Here is a 21,399-nt window from a genome sequence, read left to right on the forward strand (position 1 = left end):
ATGATCTGTAGGATAATTTAATTTTGATTTTAATTCTGCATAATTGGTGACTCAAATGTCTATTTATCTTCAAAGTTATAGTTATATTGTTTACTTTTTTTCTTACAAGAAATAGACTCACTTCTAAGTAAGAAGAGATTTATTAAAAGGCTACATATTATAGGAACTCAAGAAATGGGGACTGGCCAGGTCTTAGGAAGAATAGGAATCAAGACATTTTGGGAGATCAGCCATTCTCCTATTTTCATATCTATCATCTGACTATCTCTTATGGTATGTCTGCTTTTTTTTTTTTTTTTTTACATATCAGCAATAGTCTCCCTTTTCCTGATTGACTTTCTCTACCTACTGAAATTTAACATGATGTAAAATAACTGTTCTAGAATCCTAACTTTTAATGACTTTCTGATTTCAGTGTTCACCAACAACTGGTCCGGTTTCTTTGGTTCCCAGATTTCTGAGCTAAAAGTCTGATAGGTCTGGTTCATCTCAAGCCAAGCCACAAGTGATGGATGATGGCAAGCTCATGAATTATGAATATGATTTTGGGATAGGTGTTTGCATCTGTGAAATTAGCTTTGGCTAAGATGATCTGGGTGAGATTCAGGGATAGGAGAGGGAATCAGGAATACAGAGGAAGTAGCATGAATATGAACAGGGCAGGATGGACATCTCTAATATAGCTACCTTGGTGAAAATAGATATAGGGGCTAAATTTGATCAATAAAAACTTATAGGTGTTTTTCAAAGAACATTGGATTAGAACTTTAAAAAGTAACTAAAATATAGTGATTATTTTACAATATGCCAAATGCTTTTCCTAGTACTTTACACATATTTACCCATTTAACCCTTAGAACAACCATGTGAGCAAAGTACTATTTTTATCCCCATTTTACAGATGAAAAACATTAGCTCTACGAAGTTAAGCAACTTGCCCAGAGTAAAAATATTATAGCAGAATTTCAACTTCAACTTGGAGGTCTGGCTCCAGAACCTGGATTTATGATATATTGCCTTGCCCTCCTTTCACTGAGAACCATTCAAAAAGGATATAGTCTATGTCAAAGTTGGCCAATACACAGCTTGCCAAGTCTGATTGCTATATTCTAGAATCCTTCCTAAGTTAGCACTGTACTCAGTATGGATTTACCAAGATTTGAATATGAAATGAAACCTATGTACCATCCCTGGTCTAGGCATTCTATTAATAATAGTGAATGTACTATCATGCTTATCATAGGTTTCTGTCAGCCTTTTTAAAAATGTGTTTCATAAAACATTAGTTTCATGGGATATTGATAGGTATTTAGAAGAAAATAGAGTTTCCAGGTCAAATTGATTTGAAAAATAGTGGGTTAATAAAAGTCAAGCAGTTTTCTTTATTGTGGAACTTGTTAGAACTTTGATATGTTAATATGCATTGTGAAGTTCCAAGTTGGGGCATATGTTGGACATAATGGTTAGTGTTCCCTACAGTTATTTGATGTTTGCTCTTTTTCACAAGTATGTTGAGAGACTAGAGTTCTGTGGTATGTATTTTGGGAAACACTTGGTTAGATGATTCAGAATCTGCAAATAATGTCAGTATTTGTTCTGTGTCTTTGTCGTATAGAGTAGGCACCACCAGTAATATATCGATCCATTTACATATTCCAATTGTATACTTTTGTTTGCTTTATTTCCTTAAAGTCCTTTTTTATTCTTTATATTTGTTTTCACAAGAGTGAGATTGGAGTGTGTAGTGGAAGATAACATATATAATACCTTATCATACTCAGTGTTCTATAACTTGTTTTTACATTATACCGTGGTTCAGTCTAGCCAGTCTGTTCTCTTTCATCTTCTCCTTTTGAGATATACTGCACCTTTAGTGATTTCATTGTTGAGGGGCACTTCCTGTTTTTATACTTGTTTGTATTAATAAATACATAAAATTTACAGGGTATTCAAATAATATTTGTTGATTGAGGAAAAGAGAGATACCTTAAAGGGCTTTGACACTTTGATTTGTTTCCCTTCTCTCACTCGTCTTAACTTACTGAATAACCTTATTTTTTCACCACAGAAGTCTGATTTTTTTCCTGAATTTCTGGATCTATTGACTCAAGTTGGCTATATGGCCTGTGAAGTTTTTTATTTTTTTTTATGTTCCCTGAAATAACTCTAGAATTAATATGGTTTCTCACAGTCATTAGGATCACTATCGATGTTCTATTATGTTCCCAACTGTCCTGTTTATCCTGTCCACTCTCTATATATTTTATTACTGTTATAGTTCTTTCTTATTTATATGTGATTTCTGTTCCTCATAATTTGAGTGTGTCCGTACTCCTCAAGTCCCAACTTCTTCCTGGCACATTTAAGAGTTAGTGCCCACTTGTTAACTACCTTGTTTTCTTATTATTCCTTGTTAGTTAATTACTGAGAGAAGATGATTGATCTAGTTCTTTTTTCTTTAAATGTAAAAATATAGGTCATTCGCATATGTGATTATCTGTTTTTTTGTTAGTTGCTAATCTCTACTTCAGTTAACAGTGACTAGTGAGAAGCGCACCCATCCTTCAGGGTCTGTGGAATATCAGAACACATTGTTGACATGTCTAGCATAATATATAAATCTTAAACTAATCCTATATCTCAGTTTATATAAGTGGGTTATTGCTTTAGATTATTGTTGTGCATCCTACTTTTTAATAATTTTAAATTAAAATTTTTTTCTTTGATTTTTTGGTTATTAATATGTGGATGTTGAAATAAATAAAATAATGCAGTACAAATATGAATAAGTGTATTATCTCTCCATTCTTTTTCTGATATAATTAACATTTATAGCCTCATGTGTATCCTTTCATACCTTACCCTTTACTTACAGCAACACAGGGACTTTGTTTTTTACTGAAGTAGCATCACTGTGAAGCACTTTGCCATATTTTCCTTTTCATTCAAAAGTCTGTCATGAAATAGCCCTAGAAGTCTATAGATATCTTCCATGTTTATGTTCCCCTAACTTACTTATATATGTACACATACAAACATATTTACACAAACCCAGTGGTAGATTTTTTTGGGGGGGAGGCTCCATTATTTTTTTTTCTTTATATTTTTAAAATTCTTTTTAGCTTGGTTGTCCATCATCCCTCTTCTTATTAACCCCCTTCTCCTAATAAGCATGGTAACCCATGTTAAAACCAGCTGGATATTCTTCCATCCTTTTCCCCATGCTTATTATTATATACAAATATGTGTATATGTGTCTGAAAACACACGGTCATGTCTATAATTTTTTATAGAATTTTTTAAATATAATTATCCCCTCCCCTCCCTTCCCCTTCCCTTCTCTTCCCTTCTTTCTCCTCTCTCTTCTTTCTTCCTCTCCTCTCCCCTCCCCTCCCCTCTACTCCCTTCCTCTCCCCTTCCCTCTCCTCTTTTCTTTTCTTCCGCATTCTTTTTTTAGGGACAAGGTCTAGCTCTGTTGCCCAGGCTGGAATGCAGTGGCATGATCATAGTTTACTGTAACCTCAAACTCTTGGGCTCAAGCGATCCTCCCACCTCAGCCTCTTGAGTAGCTGGGACTGCTGGCATGCACCACTACACCTAGCTAATTTTTAAATTTTTTGTAGAGACAGGGTCTTGCTGTGTTACCCAGGCTGATACAGAATGTCTGACCTCAAGCAATCCTCCTGCCTTAGCTTCTCTTCTTTAGTATTGCGATTACAGGCATGAGCCACCACATGTGGCCTCATTCCTTTTTCTCTTTTAACATCTTACTCTGAAAAGTTTTACTTATACAGAAAAATTGACAGATTATCACAATGAACACTCAAATACTTTCCACATAGGTTTAATAATTAACATTGTATCATATTTTTTATCTTTCTGTGTGTTATATGTATTATTTTTGCTATACCATTTGAAAACTAACATAAATATCATGACATTTTACCCCCAGATACTTCACCACGTACCTCTAAAAATATAGACATTTTCTTTCATAACCACATTATTATCACATGGAAGAAAATTAATAGTATTGTTATCTCATAGTCAGTGCATATTCAAATTTTTCCAATTGGTCCAAAAAGGTTTTTTATAGGTATTTTATATTGAAACAAGACCCAGTTGAGTTTCATTCATTGCATTTGATTGTTATGTATCTTTATTGTAATCCTCGTTTTGTGCTGTTTGATTTCTTCCTTAAGGTGATCTTCAGATATATCCAGTGTGAAGGACATTTTTCTGTTTATAATTAATAAGTAGTCTTGGAGTAATACTTTGGTACTATGTGAATGTCCTATTTCCCAGCACATAGCATCTTACCTAGTGGTTCTAGCATTCATTAAAGCCCTTTGCCTAAATCAGTGATTATATGGGGTGTTGTAATATGATAATTTTCTTATTTTATCATTTCTTAGTCATTTTTTAGCTGTCATTACATTATTCTTCTATAAAGAAGAACTTACTGCCCTTCCTTTTGTTTTTTGATGTTATGGGCTTATCAATGATTATTTTTCAATGTGTTATCACTGGTTACTCCATTATTCTTTGTGATGCTAAATTTTCCAAATTTGGCCAGTGGCTGACCACTCAAGCTGACTCTTCTGTCCTTTTGATATGACTCTATTCTTTAAAAATAGCTGTATGTTAGGCCAGTAATGTAGATGTAACATATGCCTATTATTACCCCATCATGGGCATTCACTTTATTTCCAGTATAATTGCCACTGCAAATAACACTAAAATAAAACATTCTTGTATATATATTCATTTATACTATTAACAGACTTAAACACCTCTGTGAAATTTCTGTATTTACTTTACTTTATTCTAATAAAGTTCCCTGCTAGTATAGATATTTCTTCTGTCACTAGGTATAGTGCTAAAGTAGTGCCATTCTTCTTCTACCTTAGCCCACCGACATTACACTGTCATAACACCCTTAGTTCCTTCACAGCACTTATCATTATCTTATGTTATTTTTCTTTTGTATATATTAATTTACTTATTGTTTTCCAACATAGGATATAAGCTCTCTGACAAGAAGACCTTATCTTTTTTTCTTCAGTGCTTATAAACAGTACCAGGTGTTTAGAAATGGCATATAATAGGCATTTGATAAATATTTATGGAATGATTGAATGAATGGATGGCTAGCATACCTAATTTGCCATGAGCCTCAGTTTTAATTTTTTTCCTATTAATGTACTTTTTATTTTTAATTTTTTAAAAAGTTTTCTCAACCTGTAGAAAATGTACCTCATACTTATTTTGATTATGTGAAAAACTAACTGGTCCTTATAGTCATAAGTGGGATTTTGCCCTTTTTTTCCCCAACCAAAAGAATTTTAAAATTTGAAAAATAAGAGTTTGTGGAAACATTACTGATCCTTTTTAAAAATACGTTTTTGTTTTTTTTTTCTGAAATAGAGAATGAGCTTTCTTTGACATTATAGACACACAAATCCTCTTTTGGGCCTTATTGGGTGTAGATATTTGGTTGTAAATTACTCTTGAGGTTCTTGGGTTATCTTTTAGAGTATAGAAACATTTTCAAAATATCCTTGGGAACAATTATTAGGAAACATAATGCTTTTCTGTGCAGAGAGTTCCAATTTGTTTTAGGTAGTGGAATGGATACTTCTTGAATCCAGGGATCTGAAATAACCTGGTTTTTAGATACATAAGAATTTTTAAATTACTTAATTCTACGTAGCACATTATGTATTTTATAGATTTATTTATATTAATTTGGTATATTAAACTTTTATATGTTATTTATATTTAGAGATCCAAAAAATTGGATGATGTTTGATATTATTACCACTTTATATTGCAGAATGTGCCCATTTACTTTTGGCTCACAATGCTCCAGTAAAGGTGAAAAATGCTCAGGGATGGAGCCCTCTGGCGGAAGCCATCAGCTATGGAGATAGACAGATGAGTAAGCAATATGAATTAATGTTGTTGATATATATTCTAAAAATATAAAGTGATGCATTTGAAATATTTTTCATTTAGTGTTAACTTTCCATGCAATGAAGTTTTGCAGTTTATATATATGAATTATTCATGCTTAGGAACTTAAACATTGAGTAGTACACAAAAAGAATCATGTTTAAAGTATATTGTTTATTATTTGTTATCCTTTTGCAGCATTCTACCTTACTGATGTTCTTCCATTTTTTTATTCATCCAAATAAAGAACTTTTTTTTTTTTTTTTTTTTTTTTGAGACAGAGTCTCACTCTGTTGCCCAGGCTAGAGTGAGTGCCGTGGCGTCAGCCTAGCTCACAGCAACCTCAAACTCCTGGGCTTAAGCGATCCTACTGCCTGAGCCTCCTGAGTAGCTGGGACTACAGGCATGTGCCACCATGCCCGGCTAATTTTTTCTATGTATATATTTTAGTTGGCCAGATAATTTCTTTCTATTTTTAGTAGAGACGGGGGTCTCACTCTTGCTCAGGCTGGTCTCGAACTCCTGACCTCAAGCGATCTGCCCGCCTTGGCCTCCCAGAGTACTAGGATTACAGGCGTGAGCCACCGCGCCTGACCGAAAGAACTCTTTTTAAAGTTACGACCTGTCTATGCTTTTTGGCAACTGCTTAATTATTTGGACTGTTACTTGGAACTAAAAATAATCACGGTGTCACAACAGTTATTTGCTTTAGTTGCTGAGTATAGGCTTTGCTGGAAGTGAGGAGCAAAACTTTCTATTTTGTTTTAGTTTTTAAAACAGTATTTCCAAAACATGTCACATACTTTTTTATAATATACAGAGTTTTCAGTTACGCCACTGTCCCTTCTCCTACCCATAATTTTTTTTTTTAACTTCACATAAAGGTCTTATTTTTATCAAGTACATCTCAATAGTTGAAAATTTTACAAAACTTAAATCTGAATGAATGGGAATACTGTCTTTAATATTAACAATCTGAGGCTGAAAAAGATCAATTAAATCTAGCTTTATAGAAGGAAGTAAAAAGTGTTGGCAGTTTTACTAAAGAAATACATGACATTGAACACTCATACGATGTTATCTAGATTCAGTTTTATTTTGATGCTGAGTTTTGGACTCCTCTGGGTACTTTCTTATGGTTTAGATTTATATGTACTCCACCTATTACACTTTTGTGGACTTCCTGAACTTCTTGAACAATAATGGTGAAGTTATATTTGGGCCTAAGATTTAATATGAGATAAAATTGTGGTATTATAACAACTAAATGAACATATATATTTTTTGTTATACATTGACACTTGTCCCTTATGGGCAAACATCAAGAGACACTTATGAGAGGAAGAAACAATCCTAATCTCAGAATTATTTTAGGAAATAAAAATGTAAAAATCCTAAATAGACTGAGAATGAATTAAAAATTACACAACAGGTCTGAAGAAACTTTCTTTGATATTTTTAACCACCCAGCAGAGTAGAGAGGAGACTAAATGGGCTTCTGGGTTTCTAACCCACGGTGAGACTTTTGTGCCTTTCAAGGATTCTTTTATTCAGATTCAATAAATATCTGCTGTATCCTTACTATAAAGCATGTATGTCTATCAAAATGTGGAGAATAAAGACATGATCTCTACTGTGTGAGAATTCACAATCTATTGGGAAGGCCGGTAAACAAAATTTTCATGAAAAATTAGTTATAAGATATTTGGCTATTAATAGGCCGGGCGTAGTGGCTCATGCTTGTAATCCTAGCACTCTGGGAGGCCGAGGTGGGTGGATCCTTTGAGCTCGGGAGTTTGAGACCAGCCTGAGCAAGAGCGAGACCCCGTCTCTACTAAAAGAAAGAAATTATCTGGACAACTAAAAATATATAGAAAAAATTACCCTGGCATGGTGGCACATGCCTGTAGTCCCAGCTACTTGGGAGGCTGAGGCAGTAGGATTGCTTGAGCCCAGGAGTTTGAGGTTGCTGTGAGCTAGGCTGACGCCACGGCACTCTAGCCCAGGCAACAGAGTGAGACTCTGTCTCAAAAAAAAAAAAAGAGAGATATTTGGCAATAAATATTAAGGTAAAAGATTGAGGCCCATATAGTTGAGATCTGGTTGTAAAGTGATTTTCTTATACAGAGTGGTATCTTAGATAACCATTCTAAATAGTATCCCATTGTCATCATTATATAATTATATATTCCTACTTACTTAATGCATATATTTTCATTGCTTCTCATCACATGAAGCAAATATTTAACTACTAACTCAAAGGATAATTAATTGAATAACTCTTATGGTACATATTTAGATCTTCACATATTGACCACACAGTAAGAAAAAAGATAAAATAAAATAAAATTTAGAAATATTAATGTAAATGTATTTATGATGGTGTTAAAACATATGTCTGTACATTGAAATTATTTTAAGGGCTTTGATGTAAGTTTTTTTATTATTTAGCTTGTGTTCCATTAAAATATTCTGGGCATAGAAAATTATATTTTTTTAAAAACCAGAGATAATCTAATATTAATTGTTAGCAAAAATTTTGTGACCTGTTTCTTTTTTTCTGATTTCTGATAATTTTGCCAGCGTTCTTATGCTACAGAACAGTGCTAAATTACTTGTCAGAGACTATTTAGAATCATTTCACTTTAAAATTAATAAAATTTGAAGATTATATTGCTTTTCTGCCTTACATTGGTTACCTGATGAGCAGTCAACATAGGCCAGTATCAGGGAATGATATAGATACAAGTTAAAAGTCTTTTTTCCCCTTATTTATCCCTTATCCATGTTCCCTAGCTTTCCTCTGATCTAGACAGTTCTGGTTTCTTATGCGCACTAGGATCTGGTTGTCCTTTGTCTCTCCAGGAGTTGCTCACAGTTTGTACAGATTTATGTTATGGTATACTTATGGCAGTTTTGGGAACTCTGTCAGCCTTTGTCTTATTTTTGTGGCAGATCACAGGTTAGTATGGAAGGAAAGAGACAGCAGTCCATGTTGGTTTGTGGTCTTATCTTGAACTGGCAGTCTTTTTCATTTAGGTTTCAACTTTATATCTCTGTTTGAGAGAAGCCTTTCCTCAACTCCTGTAGTAGGTTAAGTTCTCCTTGAAATATATATTCAAAGTAGTCAAGGAATTTACCTCAGCACGATAAAAGCCGTATATGACAGACCCACAGCTAATATCATACTGAATGGGAAAAACTAAAAGCCTTTCCTTTAAGATTTGGAACAAGACAAGGATGCCCACTTTCACCACTGTTCTTCAACATAGTACTGAAAGTTCTAGCTACAGCAATCAGGCAAGAGAAAGAAATAAAAGGCATCCAAATTGACAAGGAAGAAGTCAAATTATCCTTGTTTGTAGACCGGTATTATATCTAGAGAAACCTAAAGGCTCCACAGAAAAACCTATTAGAACTGATAGACAAATTCAGTAAAGTTGCAGAATACAAAATCAACATAAAAAATCAGCATTTCTAAATGCCAACAGTAAACAATCTGAAAAAGAAACCAATAAAGTAATCCCATTTGTAATAGCTGCAAATAAGATAAGATACCTAGGAATAAACTTAACCAAAGAAGTGAAAGATCTCTATAATGAAGACTATAAAACAGTGACGAAAGAAATTGAAGAGGACGGGATTGGAAGAATCAATATTGTTAAAATATCCATACTACCCAAAGCAGTCTACAGATTCAGTGCAATCCCCATCAAAATACCAATGATATTCTTCACAGAAATAGAACAGATAATCCCGAAACTATGTGGAGCCATGAAAGACCCACAATAGCCAAAGCCATCCTGCGCAAAAAGAACAAAACTGGAACAATCACATTACCTAACTTCAAATTATACTACAGAGCTGTGGTAACCAAAACAACATGGTACTGGCCTAAAAACAGATAACATAGACCAATGGAACAGTATAGAGAACCCAGAAAAAAAAATCCATACGTCTATAGTGAACTTACCTTCTACAAAGGTAAGAACATACCATGGGGAAAGGATAGTCTCTTCAATAAATGCTGCTGGGAAAACTGGATATCCATATTCAGAAGAATGAAACTAGACCCTTATCTCTAGCCATATACAAAAATCAATTAAAGACTTAAATCTAAGACCTGAAACTATGAAACTCCTAAAAGGAAACATTGGGGAAATGCTTCAGGACATTGGTCTGGACAATGATTTCTTGAGTAATACCCCCAAAGCACAGGCAACCAAAGCAAAATTGGACAAATGGGATCACATCAAGCTAAAAAGTTTCTGCATAGCAAAGGAAACAATCAACAAAGTAGCGAGACACTTTGGGAGAAAGTGGGAGAAAATACTTGAAAATTACCCATCTGACAAGGGGATAAATAACTAGAATATATAAGGAACTCCAACAATTCCACAGAAGAAAATCAAATAATTTGATTTTTTAGGACCGAATCTCACTCTGTCACCCTGGCTAGAGTGCAGTGGTGTCATCAGAGCTCACTACAATCTCAGACTCCTGGGCTTAAGCGATGCTCCTGTCTCAGACTTCTGAGTAGCTGAGACTACAGGCATGTGCCACCATGCCTGGCTAATTTTTCTATATTTTTGTAGAGATGGGGTTTTGCTCTTGCTCAGGCTAGTCTTGAACTACTGACCTCAAGGGATCCTCCCACCTCAGCCTCCCTGGAGTGCTAGGATTACAGGTGTGAGCCGCCACACTCCATCTAAAATGGCTTTTATCAAAATGACAGGCAATAATAAATGCTGGCAAGGATGTGTAGAAAGGAGAACCCTTGTACACTGTTGATGGGAATGTAAGGGAGTAGAGGATGAAGTCGGGGGTTAGTTGATGGGTACAAAAATATACTTAGGTAGTTAGATAGAATGAACAATATTTGATAGCACAACAAAGTGACTATAATCAACAATAACTTAGGATATACTTTCAAATAACTAAAAGAGTGGAATTGAATGTCCCTAACACAAATGATAAATGCCTGAGGTGATGATACCTCAATTACCCTGATTTGATTAATTCACATCATATGCCTGTATCAAAATATCACATGTACTCTATATACAACTATTATGTACCCATAATAATTAAAAATACAAAATTGAAAAAAATAAAAAACAACCCAAAGTGGCCGTTTCTTTTTCTTTGCAGGACTTAGCATACTTCTAATTAATTGTTCAGTGTCTGTTTTTTACTCTGTATCTTAATGATATAAACTTTGTTAGAACTCACGTCACGTATATGTTGTCTTATTCACCCCTTTATCTCTGGTACAATATTTGTTCAATGAATTAATGAAGAAATGAATAAAAACTTGCAAGTAAAATTTAAGACTACTTATCAAGAATCAAGATTTTTCTTAAAAGTATTGTATTTGGGCTTTTATTTATCACAACTCTCCTGAGTTTTCAAAACTTTTTTTTCCTTATCAGAAAGTAATGACATTCATTATAGAAAATTAGGAAATTATAGGGGAAAAAGAAGAAAATAATCTCATCCAGAGATAACCATTGTTAATGTTTGGTTCCTTTTTCTGGTCATATTGCTCTTCTATTTAGAACTCTTTAAAACTTCCACAATCAGATCAGCTTCATTTGATATTCAAGGTTTTAATCTCAATCTCCCAGGTCTGCAAAACCCCAGAAGACTTCAAAGCAGGGATTGATATTGTTAAATAAGAAGACTTAATTAACTGAGTAGAGTCAGGGAGGCAAGAAGTTTTTAGAAAAAAAATATTTTTGGAGCAAATGAGGTAAGCTTGACTTAAGAGATAGTGTATTTAGGGAAGTAAGGGATAGATTCAAAAGTATTAATAATTAAAAGAAAGGACAGAAGTGGTTATCTCTCGGATATGGGTAGTGATAGAAGGATTCAGGGTAACTCCAAGTTGTCTATGATGGATTGATAGTGACCTCAATAATTGATGTACAGAATATAAGGAGAGCAGTACAGGATTTAATTAATTTGTGTTAGATGTGTTGAGTTTGAATTATCTGTAGTACATCCAGGTAGTGTTGCCCAAGTAGGAAGTGGGAAATAGACTAGAGCTTAGAAGGAAGTAGAAGGCAAAAGATACAAATTTAAGTAATATTTGGAGCAGTAGAGCATAGTTCCAAAAGCTTTAGGCCAAACTGAAAACTTGAATGGGAGAAAAGGTAAATTAGTTGTGGTTTATGGAATTCTGCATTTGAGTCTTTGTGTGAATTCTGTCTATTACCACCTAAATCCTCTATAGCTAATTTTATCTTCATTATCGATCAGTGTTAGTAAGATTCTTAAAATAAGAGAGTACAAATATTGATCCCTAAAAAGCATACTGGTAATTGTGTATAATTTTTCTGAATGTTTCTGCTTCCATAAGAAGTTTGAGTTGATGCTATTTTTAAATGTGAAGTCTCAGAACAGGGAATCCCTTTGCATATATTACTATGCTCTATATAGTCTTTGTCACTACCTTTTTAATAATGTTTGGTCATTATTTTATTGAATACCTTCAGTTATATTTAGCGGATGAAATTATATTAGGTTGATGAAAAATATATAGCTTCTGCTTTTTATTGAAAGACCTTTTCTACTTAAGAATTGAATTCTTCTCATTCTTTACATTCGACAGAGGTCCATTTCAATCTGAAGGCAAGGTAGATTGAATAAAGATTCATTAGGTATTTGAGTTTATAGTGGAAAAGAATTAGCATAAAAAGAATTATACTGCATTTGGGTAATATAACTTTGATATTAAGGTTAAATTATAACAAACATGAAGTCTAGATTCATACGAATCTGAATCTTTAAAAGATTATCTAGGTCATTGGTTCTTAGACTTTTGGATTTCACAGGCCAGAAAAAAATTTTATTTGAGAATTGATGTAGGGAAGCTAACTTTTTCATTTTAGTGCATAAGAACTTAAGAAAAAGACAACTACTTTTTCAGTGATCAACATTGCATTTAAAAAAAGATATTGGAAATAAAAAATAGTAGAAAGAATAGTCCTTAAATTGAAATATATATATATATTTTATAAAGAAATAACCTACTCTAGTTCCCAGTTTTTCTCATTTTGCTACGTATCAGAGAAGACTTGAATAATTGGGCACTGAAATGTAGATTAGTATTTGGGAACCACTGATATAGGTCACAGAGCTAGTTAATGGTATAACTAAAACTAGGTCCTGTGTTTCCTGACTTCCGTGTCTCAGCTTCTTCTATTTCAAGAGACCTTCAGTATTTAAACATTGCTCTTTGATTTTTGGCTTTTTAAAATATATTGGGGTTATAGCTATACATATATACACATATACCTATATATATGCATGTATTGTCTATCTATATGTATAATAAGTCAGTGGTGTTTTTATAGCATGATGAAAATTAAATTAATTATTTTTTTAATTTAAACTTTAGTTACAGCTCTTTTAAGGAAGCTTAAGCAGCAATCCAGGGAAAGTGTTGAAGAAAAACGACCTCGATTACTAAAAGCCCTGAAAGAGGTAAGTTATATTTCTTTGCTGATTTTGCACCTAAAGAATAATTGTAAGTGTAGTTTTAAGCATTTTTTTCAAAAATAAAGTCTAAATTCTCACTGATTAGTGAGGGTCTAGAAATGATAAAAATCATGCTTAAATTAAGCAGTAATTGAAATAAGAAAAGATTTTAATTATAATGTATAAATATAATCTTAGAAGCACCATTTACTTTGAACTCTGAAGATATAGATTTATTATTTTCAGTAAATTAAATAAGAGCTCTACAAGAAAAGGAAGTAAATCATAATTAATGGCAATTATTTTCCTCTATCATGTGGATTGGAATATTCTCTAACAGCTAAAGCTGCTGGTGGTAGAAGGAGCAGTCTGTATTTTCTTTATATAACGAAAACTCTGTATTTGCCCTACCTCCTAGTGCTAAGAGTTGGGTCTACTGGCATAGAAAGGAAGAGAGGTTTGTTTTCTATTGTTACTCTTTCTCTGTGTTTCTCATGCCTGAAAGAACTATGGGAGAAAGGTAGACCTTTCATCATGATATGACGATAGCCTATCTTCTCTTGGTGGTAGTATTTTGTTGTTGTTTTTTTGAGATCTGAAGAGATACAGAAAGAACCAGAAAAATGTTTTACTTGTGTTGCAGTGGTATCTACTGTTAATGTTCACTTTTTTCATTGTTTGAAATATGAAAGACTAACTTGTTATTGTTGCTGTATTTGTAATGCTTTGCTTCTATTCAGAATGTATACATTTTTTAAAAGAATATTTGATTGTAATAGTTCCCTTAACAGTTATAGTCTTTGGTGTCTAGCTTCTGATTTGTGAAATAAAAATTTTCTCCATAGCTATCATAAGACGACATATTTCAGATTTAGTAAACTTCTGTTATCCCTTTACAGAAAAAAATTTTTTATTGCAATAGGCCACTTTTTTTACACTACTAGGAGGCTGTGCAAGTAATCATTTTGGTAATCATTTTTAATAACACTTCTAAAATGAATTATTTTTAAAATGATACCTATAATTTTTATTTTTGTTATGCTGAGAAATGGAATATTTATTGATACAAATTTAAATGCCTGTCAGTTTTAGATATGTTACTATGTTTTTAAAATGTTCTTATAAAACTACAGTGATGCATATTTTCCTTTGTTGTTAAGTTGTTAAGTATAGTAATGTGTGCTATTATAATGTTTTATTTTAAGGAATAGCCATATATTGGTTTTTTGTTCTCTCAAACTCCAAATACTGAAATTAACTTTTTATTATTTCCTATTCCTGTCTATAAACCTTTGATGATAATAGATTTTTTAAAGCAATATATTAAGCAGATATGAGAACGGTTAACTGTGCTTCATTTAGTAATTATTCATATTTCATTTCTCAGCTAGGTGACTTTTATCTAGAACTTCACTGGGATTTTCAAAGCTGGGGTAAGAATGTGCTATGTTTTACTATGAAATATGTACTCATGCAGAAATGCAAGTGTAAACTCACTGTTATATAGAAATGTTAGCATAGCAAATTTTATACTTGCTCTAAGGAAACATGTTTTTCATGATGTTGAATGTAATGGTTATAAAGCCCTATAGTAATACTTAATTATCCCAACTTCATTAGTAACTTTAATAATTCTCATTTTTAAGGTTGAAACTCTATTTTTTAAGGTTTTTTTTTTTCAAAAAGTAGGCTTAAAAACTATAATTCAATGCAAGTAATTTTCAGAAAAGAGGAAATAATTATAGGATTATTGAACTACTGAATTTAAAGAAGTTTATAATAACTATATTTTAGTAATTAGACCTCCAGATGTGAAGAATTTAGTTAACATTATTTGATTATGTACATTTCATCATCTTTCAATTATTTGGCCACTTGCAAACTTGTAGCCACTATCTTAACATACTTTTTGGATGCACATTGTTCCAATTATTTATAAAAGGCCTTCATTTTGACCTAGACCTTTTTAGTCATTTATTGATTTACCTTTGCAAGATAAGTTTTTTTACTTCCCCATTTTAAACATAAGTCCACTAGGGAGAAAACCTTTTGTCCAAATACGAAGTTTGGTCCTACTGACCTTTAATTTACTAACTAAACAACTAAATTTTGTTGTTTTAAAAGATTTTTAAAAATGTAGTCTGTAAAGCTTTGGATGGAATGAGCTTATGTGTGCTTTTAAAAGCATCTAAATTAATTTGTATAATATAAAGGTATTTAAGTGCTCGGTGATATTTATCCCCAAAATAATCATAAAAATAAATCAGATATTGACAAGTATATGAAATATATTCTATTTTTTGTAAGTTTTAGGAATTATATATGTGTATGTGTGTGTGCATTCATAATTACATATTTCACATATTGGACTGTTGCAAGTAGGTGTTTATAGTCTCTAACCAAATAAGTAAAAATGTTAACCACTGTTAGATAGTAATAGAAATTTCACAGTTTTAGGCCTGTAGTAGATGAATAAATGGAACTTAATTTGCAACAGATTACATTCTGATATTTGTTCACCTTTAATGAAGTTAAGATATTCTCAGAATGTACTTGGGTTTGCTAATTCAGCTCCAACTCATCACTTAGAAACTAGAAGTTGTACACTATACTGTATAGCAGTAAAATGCCTGTCAGGTTTAACAATCATACGTGTTATATCTTTTAATTTATCTTTTGATTTCTTCTGAAAAAGCAAATGCAGCCATAAATCTGTTAGTCAACTGTCTTAAAAAGAAAGTTTCTGGTGGTTTCTCAACTAAGTAATACTTAATTTTTCTACAAACTGTATTTTTGGTAAACTGCCTTCTTTATCTGGAGCTTTTAGATACGGATCAGGTTTCTCCCCAAGCTTTCAAAGTTATCAATGTTTTTAAACACTGATTTTATAACGTATGTACACTTTTAAAGATTTTAGTACTCTTTTTAGTAATATTTGACTAATACAACTCATAAGTTAAAACTTTTATTCTCAGACTTTATAAGATTATCTGTTTTTAATAGAATATTCACTGTAAGTTTTTGAACATTATAGAAAATTATCAAGTCTTTTTAAGTTTCCCTGTTACTACTTTCCAGAGGCAACCACTGTTAACATTTTATGTGAATACTTCCAAATCCTTTTCAGTGCTTACAAATGTGTATGTGTATGTATGCACACACAAATATATATATATTCTTAATATTAGTTTTTTTCCATGGGATCATACTATTACATAATTATGCAACTTGTCATTTTTATTTAATATATCACAGGCATCTTACCATGTTAGTTCATGTGTAAGCACTTCATGTGTTTTAAGAGCTACGTAATACTTTATGGCATGGATGATTAAGGTTTTCCTAATATGTTTAATTTTTAAATATAGAATTTTAAATTCTAAATGTTATCAGCTTTTTTCCCACAGTCTTACAACTCTAGGTCATCAGCCTAGTTTTGGCTCCACTCATAATCATGTATGGTTTTGTTACTGATAGTCCTATCTTGCCTTTATGCTTTATGTATCATTCAGCACATCTGGTGTCTTAGAACAGAGAGAGAAAAACAGGTTTGTACTACCCTTGTATAATAAAAGACCTCCAAGTTTAGATTGGTCTAAAGCCTGAATATTTTTTTTAACCTCATTTTCTCTCATCTGTAGAGACCCCAGTCCTGCTTTGTCATCTTAAACTGCGTGGATGTCCTTTGAGTATTTTGGCTCTTTAACTGAGTCTCATAGTAATTGTTAGTGGTTTCAGTTCTAATATATTAATAGTCAATTTGTCTTGCTGAACAAAATGTTATCAAATACTTTAAAAGTGACATTTTAATTATATGAAGAGATATAAATACATATAATCATTCCTGAAATTGTATATATATCTACAGTTATAAACAATACATTATAAATGTTGTATAATCTAATTCATAATGTAACCACAGAGATACTTGTCAAAAGTATTCCTTCTTTGAGAACTTGACTTTGATTCAAAAAAGTCAGCACATCTGTTTCATTATTATTGATGAAGGATTTTACTAGTTTAAAGTGTTAGTACCTGACAGTTAGGTGTCATATATAATTGTAAAAACTAAACTTATGTGTAAAAAACTAAAAACTTAGATGTAGCCTACACACTTTGGATTAAAAAACACTAGCTAATCTCTATTATTAGATTTGATGATCAAGCTTTTTTCTAGAGTTTTGGCATGTTTCTTTGCCTTGTAAAAACACATAATGTTTAAAAAAAAAAAAAAGGGGGGTGGCTGGCCATGGTGGTTCATACCTATTATCCCAGCACTTTGGGATTTCACGCTGAGACAGGAGGATCACTTGAAGCCGGGAGTTTGAGACCAGCCTGGGCAACATAGCAAGACTCAGTTCTCTACAAAAAATAAAAAAAATTAGCTGAGTGTGGTGGTATGCGCCTGCGATCCTAGGTACTTGGGAGCCTAAGTTGGGAGGATGGCTTGAGCCCAGGAGTTAGAGGTTACAGTGAGCTATGATTGGGCCACTGCACTCCAGCCTGGGCAGCAGAGCAAAACCCTGTCTTTTTTTTTTAAAAAAAAAAAAAAGGAAAAAGAAGACGTTTAAGCCAGAAATAAGGGGAAACCAAGAAATATTGAGATCAAGGTAGGTTTAATTTTGAGATAGTAGAGCATACTGTACTTTTTTTCATCTTGTTACTTATATTCAGTCTTTTGAGAAAGTAGCCACAGACTTAGGTAACAGCAAGTCTGAAGGTAACTGAATTACTCCAGCCTGGGTTTTTAGGTATAGGAAAGCTTTGAATTGGAATTGGAAGTACTGGTTCCTCTTTGACGTGGCAAATCACATATTTTTCCTGAGCTTCATTTTCTTTATTTTTAAAATGAGGATAACAGTAACTGCCCCATCTATTGCAAACTGTCTGTTGGTGTGTATGAAATAAAATCAGTTTTTTTTAAAGGAACCCCTTTGTAAGTGCTAAAATAATTTAAAATACTACGATCATTACTTAAAATTTAGCATTATGCATATAGCACATTTCAGCTGAAAAACTAATGGTTTGTTTATACACAGAATCTATCCAGTCTTTATTTTTGAGGCTGTTACAGGTGTATTACAAATGGAAAACGTTAGGCTTAGAAACTCTTCTTAAAATCAGGGAGTAAGTGGTAGCAAAACCGAAATGTAAACTTAAGAACTCTTTCATCTTCAGCTTAGTGAATTATGCTACCTTTGGTATACTGTGCTAGACTCTGAGATTATGCTGAGATAATTTAGGAAATAGGTTAATTGTCTAATTTACATAGGGGAGAAAAAAGATGTTACAGAATTGGAAAAATATAAATTGCTATGTTTTTGGAATGCATTAAAATCTAGCAGCAATTTATTTTGCTTGATGATTTTCTTCTCCATTTTTTCTTAACTTTTGCTTCTCAATCTTATTTTGGCTCTACATTCCCATCTTCCTCCTTTTCTGATTTTTGATAAGTAGGTATTGATGTATGATACTAAAGTTTGTTTGGTGTATGATACTAAAGTTTGTTCTTGTAGATTATTATAACAACTTCAAAAGATGTATAAAGGTAGATTAACTTAAGTTGTAATGTTAATCATCTTTGGTTCATACAACACCAAATACTTAAGGATATATCTCAGTGAGCATGGAGAAAGAACTTTGATCATTTATAGATTTACGCTATTATTGCTCTTCCCAACATTTGTTTCAAAAAAGGAAAAATTTTGCTAGAAAATGAATTCTTATATTCTTTAACTAGAGTAACTGTTAGCTGATATTCCCTCTGGGCAATAAACTTTTCTTATTTTTGCACAATAAAATGTTCAGAAAACTGTCTTCAGTGCTGGAAGTAATTTTGGATTAAATGACCTCTAAGGTTCTAAAAGAGGCATTGATAGAGTAGGTATATACCTTTAATGTTAATTAGAAAGTATTGATGCTTTTGAAAAGTTAACTGAAAAAACTACCTTTTAATTTTCTCTAAAATTTTTGTTTCTGATGCAGATTAATTTGTCACCAATTTTTGAAACACTATATTTTGTGGGATATACATGTAATATATCTTATACACAGAGATACGCAAATACTTATGCACACATATAAATGTGATATGGTCATAATATCAAGATTTTGAGGTTCACATTTTTTTCATTTCTTTGTACATGGTAGTTTATATAGCCTGTTGTACAGATTTATTCATCTGTAGAATAACTGCTATTTCCTAAAATATAGCAGATAATATATAATAAAAAACTGTCAGAAAATAGCTTGGAGTGGTATGGTATGAATTATAGATAGCAACATTGGAATGTGGAAATCTATAGGTAAATAGTATGATTCCCATTTTACAGATTTTGAAACAGAGATATAGTGAACTTAAATAACCAAGGTACATATTTGGGATTCAAACTCAAATTTAATTGTCTTGTTCCAAAGATGTCTTTTTCTATTATGCACATTACTTTTCTGCCATTTTTCCAGGTTATATTTAAGGAATCAGATAGGATTCAGGTCCATCTGATTACACATTCAGGACAGTTTAGTTACCATAGGGTATTGTTTACTCATCTGTAATATGTATCTAAGAATGGCATTATGTTGACTTTACTACTGTCCTATGTGTTTGTGATTGGGGTGGGAATGTAGTAAACTGTTTAAATTACAATTAAATAGTAGATATTTGAAGTCGCTCAAAATTGCTTTACAATGTTTTTAAGTGGAAAAATACTAGTTTAAAGGAAATCACAATTTGGTGAATTAATAAAATGTTTGCTCTTCTTTTAGTTTGAAGGTTTATAAATGTCTCAGAATTTAGGTAGTTATTTTTTACCTTTTGTTTTCAAAAATACAGTGCCTTTACTTTCCCGAATTCTGCCTTCTGATGCATGTAAAATATACAAACAAGGTATCAATATCAGGTAAGGCGATTTTATTTTATTGAGTAAAAGAAAATTGAAATTTAGAGCAAGCTTTTGTTTCTGTATTCATGTTTACATGTGTTTATAACTTAATACATTATCTGCCACATGAGTTGTATTTAACTCACACTAATTTTGAGCCCAGGGCCTCATGAAGCACGTCTCTTTACCTTGGGAGCTGCATGAACTATTTTTCAAGTTGCATGGAACTCAAGCACAGAAAACAACAAAAAATAAATTTTTCATTAAATTAGAAAGAATCATTTTGTTTTCAAAGCTTTTATTCTGTTTTTGTAATAAAACACTGTAGCCCTAAGGAAAAAATTTTTTTCTAGTGTGGCAATGTGTTAAAAATGCTGTAATAGATTTACAATATTTTATCTCATTTGAGACAATTATAGATAAGAAACCAAAGATATAAAATCTTGACTAAAGCAGAGATATTATTCAACTACAGACTATCTAGAAGGTAAACAGAGTGAAGATCATGATACAATGTAATAATAAGAAGATTTAAAAAGGTTACCTCTTTGATCCTGTGTTTATTAAGGACTAAGGGACACATAAAGAAGACCTAATTCCTGCCTTTTTCTTCCATATCCTTCCCTCCTCTATTTACCCATCAATGCATCTATCTATCTATTCATCTGCTCGGTCATCTATACATTTTAGTGAGCACTTTAAGGCTAATTTTGATTTTTTTTTTTTTGTTCTTTTCCTTTTATAACTAAGATTGATGTTTGGATCTGATAGAAAATAGGTCTATTTGAGAATTTTACTTTTATCATTTTTATATCTTTAGCTTTATAGTAATGTAGGCATATTTATAAATTATATATATGTAAACTATAATGCTAGTGAATATGTCAACTTATATATCTAATATATAATGGTGTATATACAAATTGTTTGTGTATATATATATATAAAACTTTGTGTATCTGTATCTCTGTATATCTCTAGAATATTAATTTGCATGTTTAAGGGTCTAGAACTAGAAATAACTTGAAGGATTATCTCATATAAACTCTTCATTTATAGATGAGAAAACTCAAGAGAAGTT

At 32.1% G+C, this 21,399-nt stretch overlaps 1 protein-coding gene across 1 annotated transcript in view; it reads left to right on the forward strand.

The window, feature by feature from the left end:
- ANKRD13C (ankyrin repeat domain 13C) overlaps nt 1–21,399 on the forward strand; it is an 84,207-nt gene that overhangs the window by 27,298 nt on the left and 35,510 nt on the right. Inside the window, exons 3-6 of the mRNA XM_045547754.1 lie at nt 5,837–5,941; nt 13,358–13,443; nt 14,825–14,870; nt 20,270–20,336. Of these exons, the coding sequence (XP_045403710.1) occupies nt 5,837–5,941; nt 13,358–13,443; nt 14,825–14,870; nt 20,270–20,336 (304 nt within the window). The remainder of the gene's footprint in view (nt 1–5,836; nt 5,942–13,357; nt 13,444–14,824; nt 14,871–20,269; nt 20,337–21,399) is intronic.

This window comes from Lemur catta, chromosome 3 (genome assembly GCF_020740605.2).
Source record: "Lemur catta isolate mLemCat1 chromosome 3, mLemCat1.pri, whole genome shotgun sequence".
Taxonomy (NCBI): domain Eukaryota; kingdom Metazoa; phylum Chordata; class Mammalia; order Primates; family Lemuridae; genus Lemur; species Lemur catta.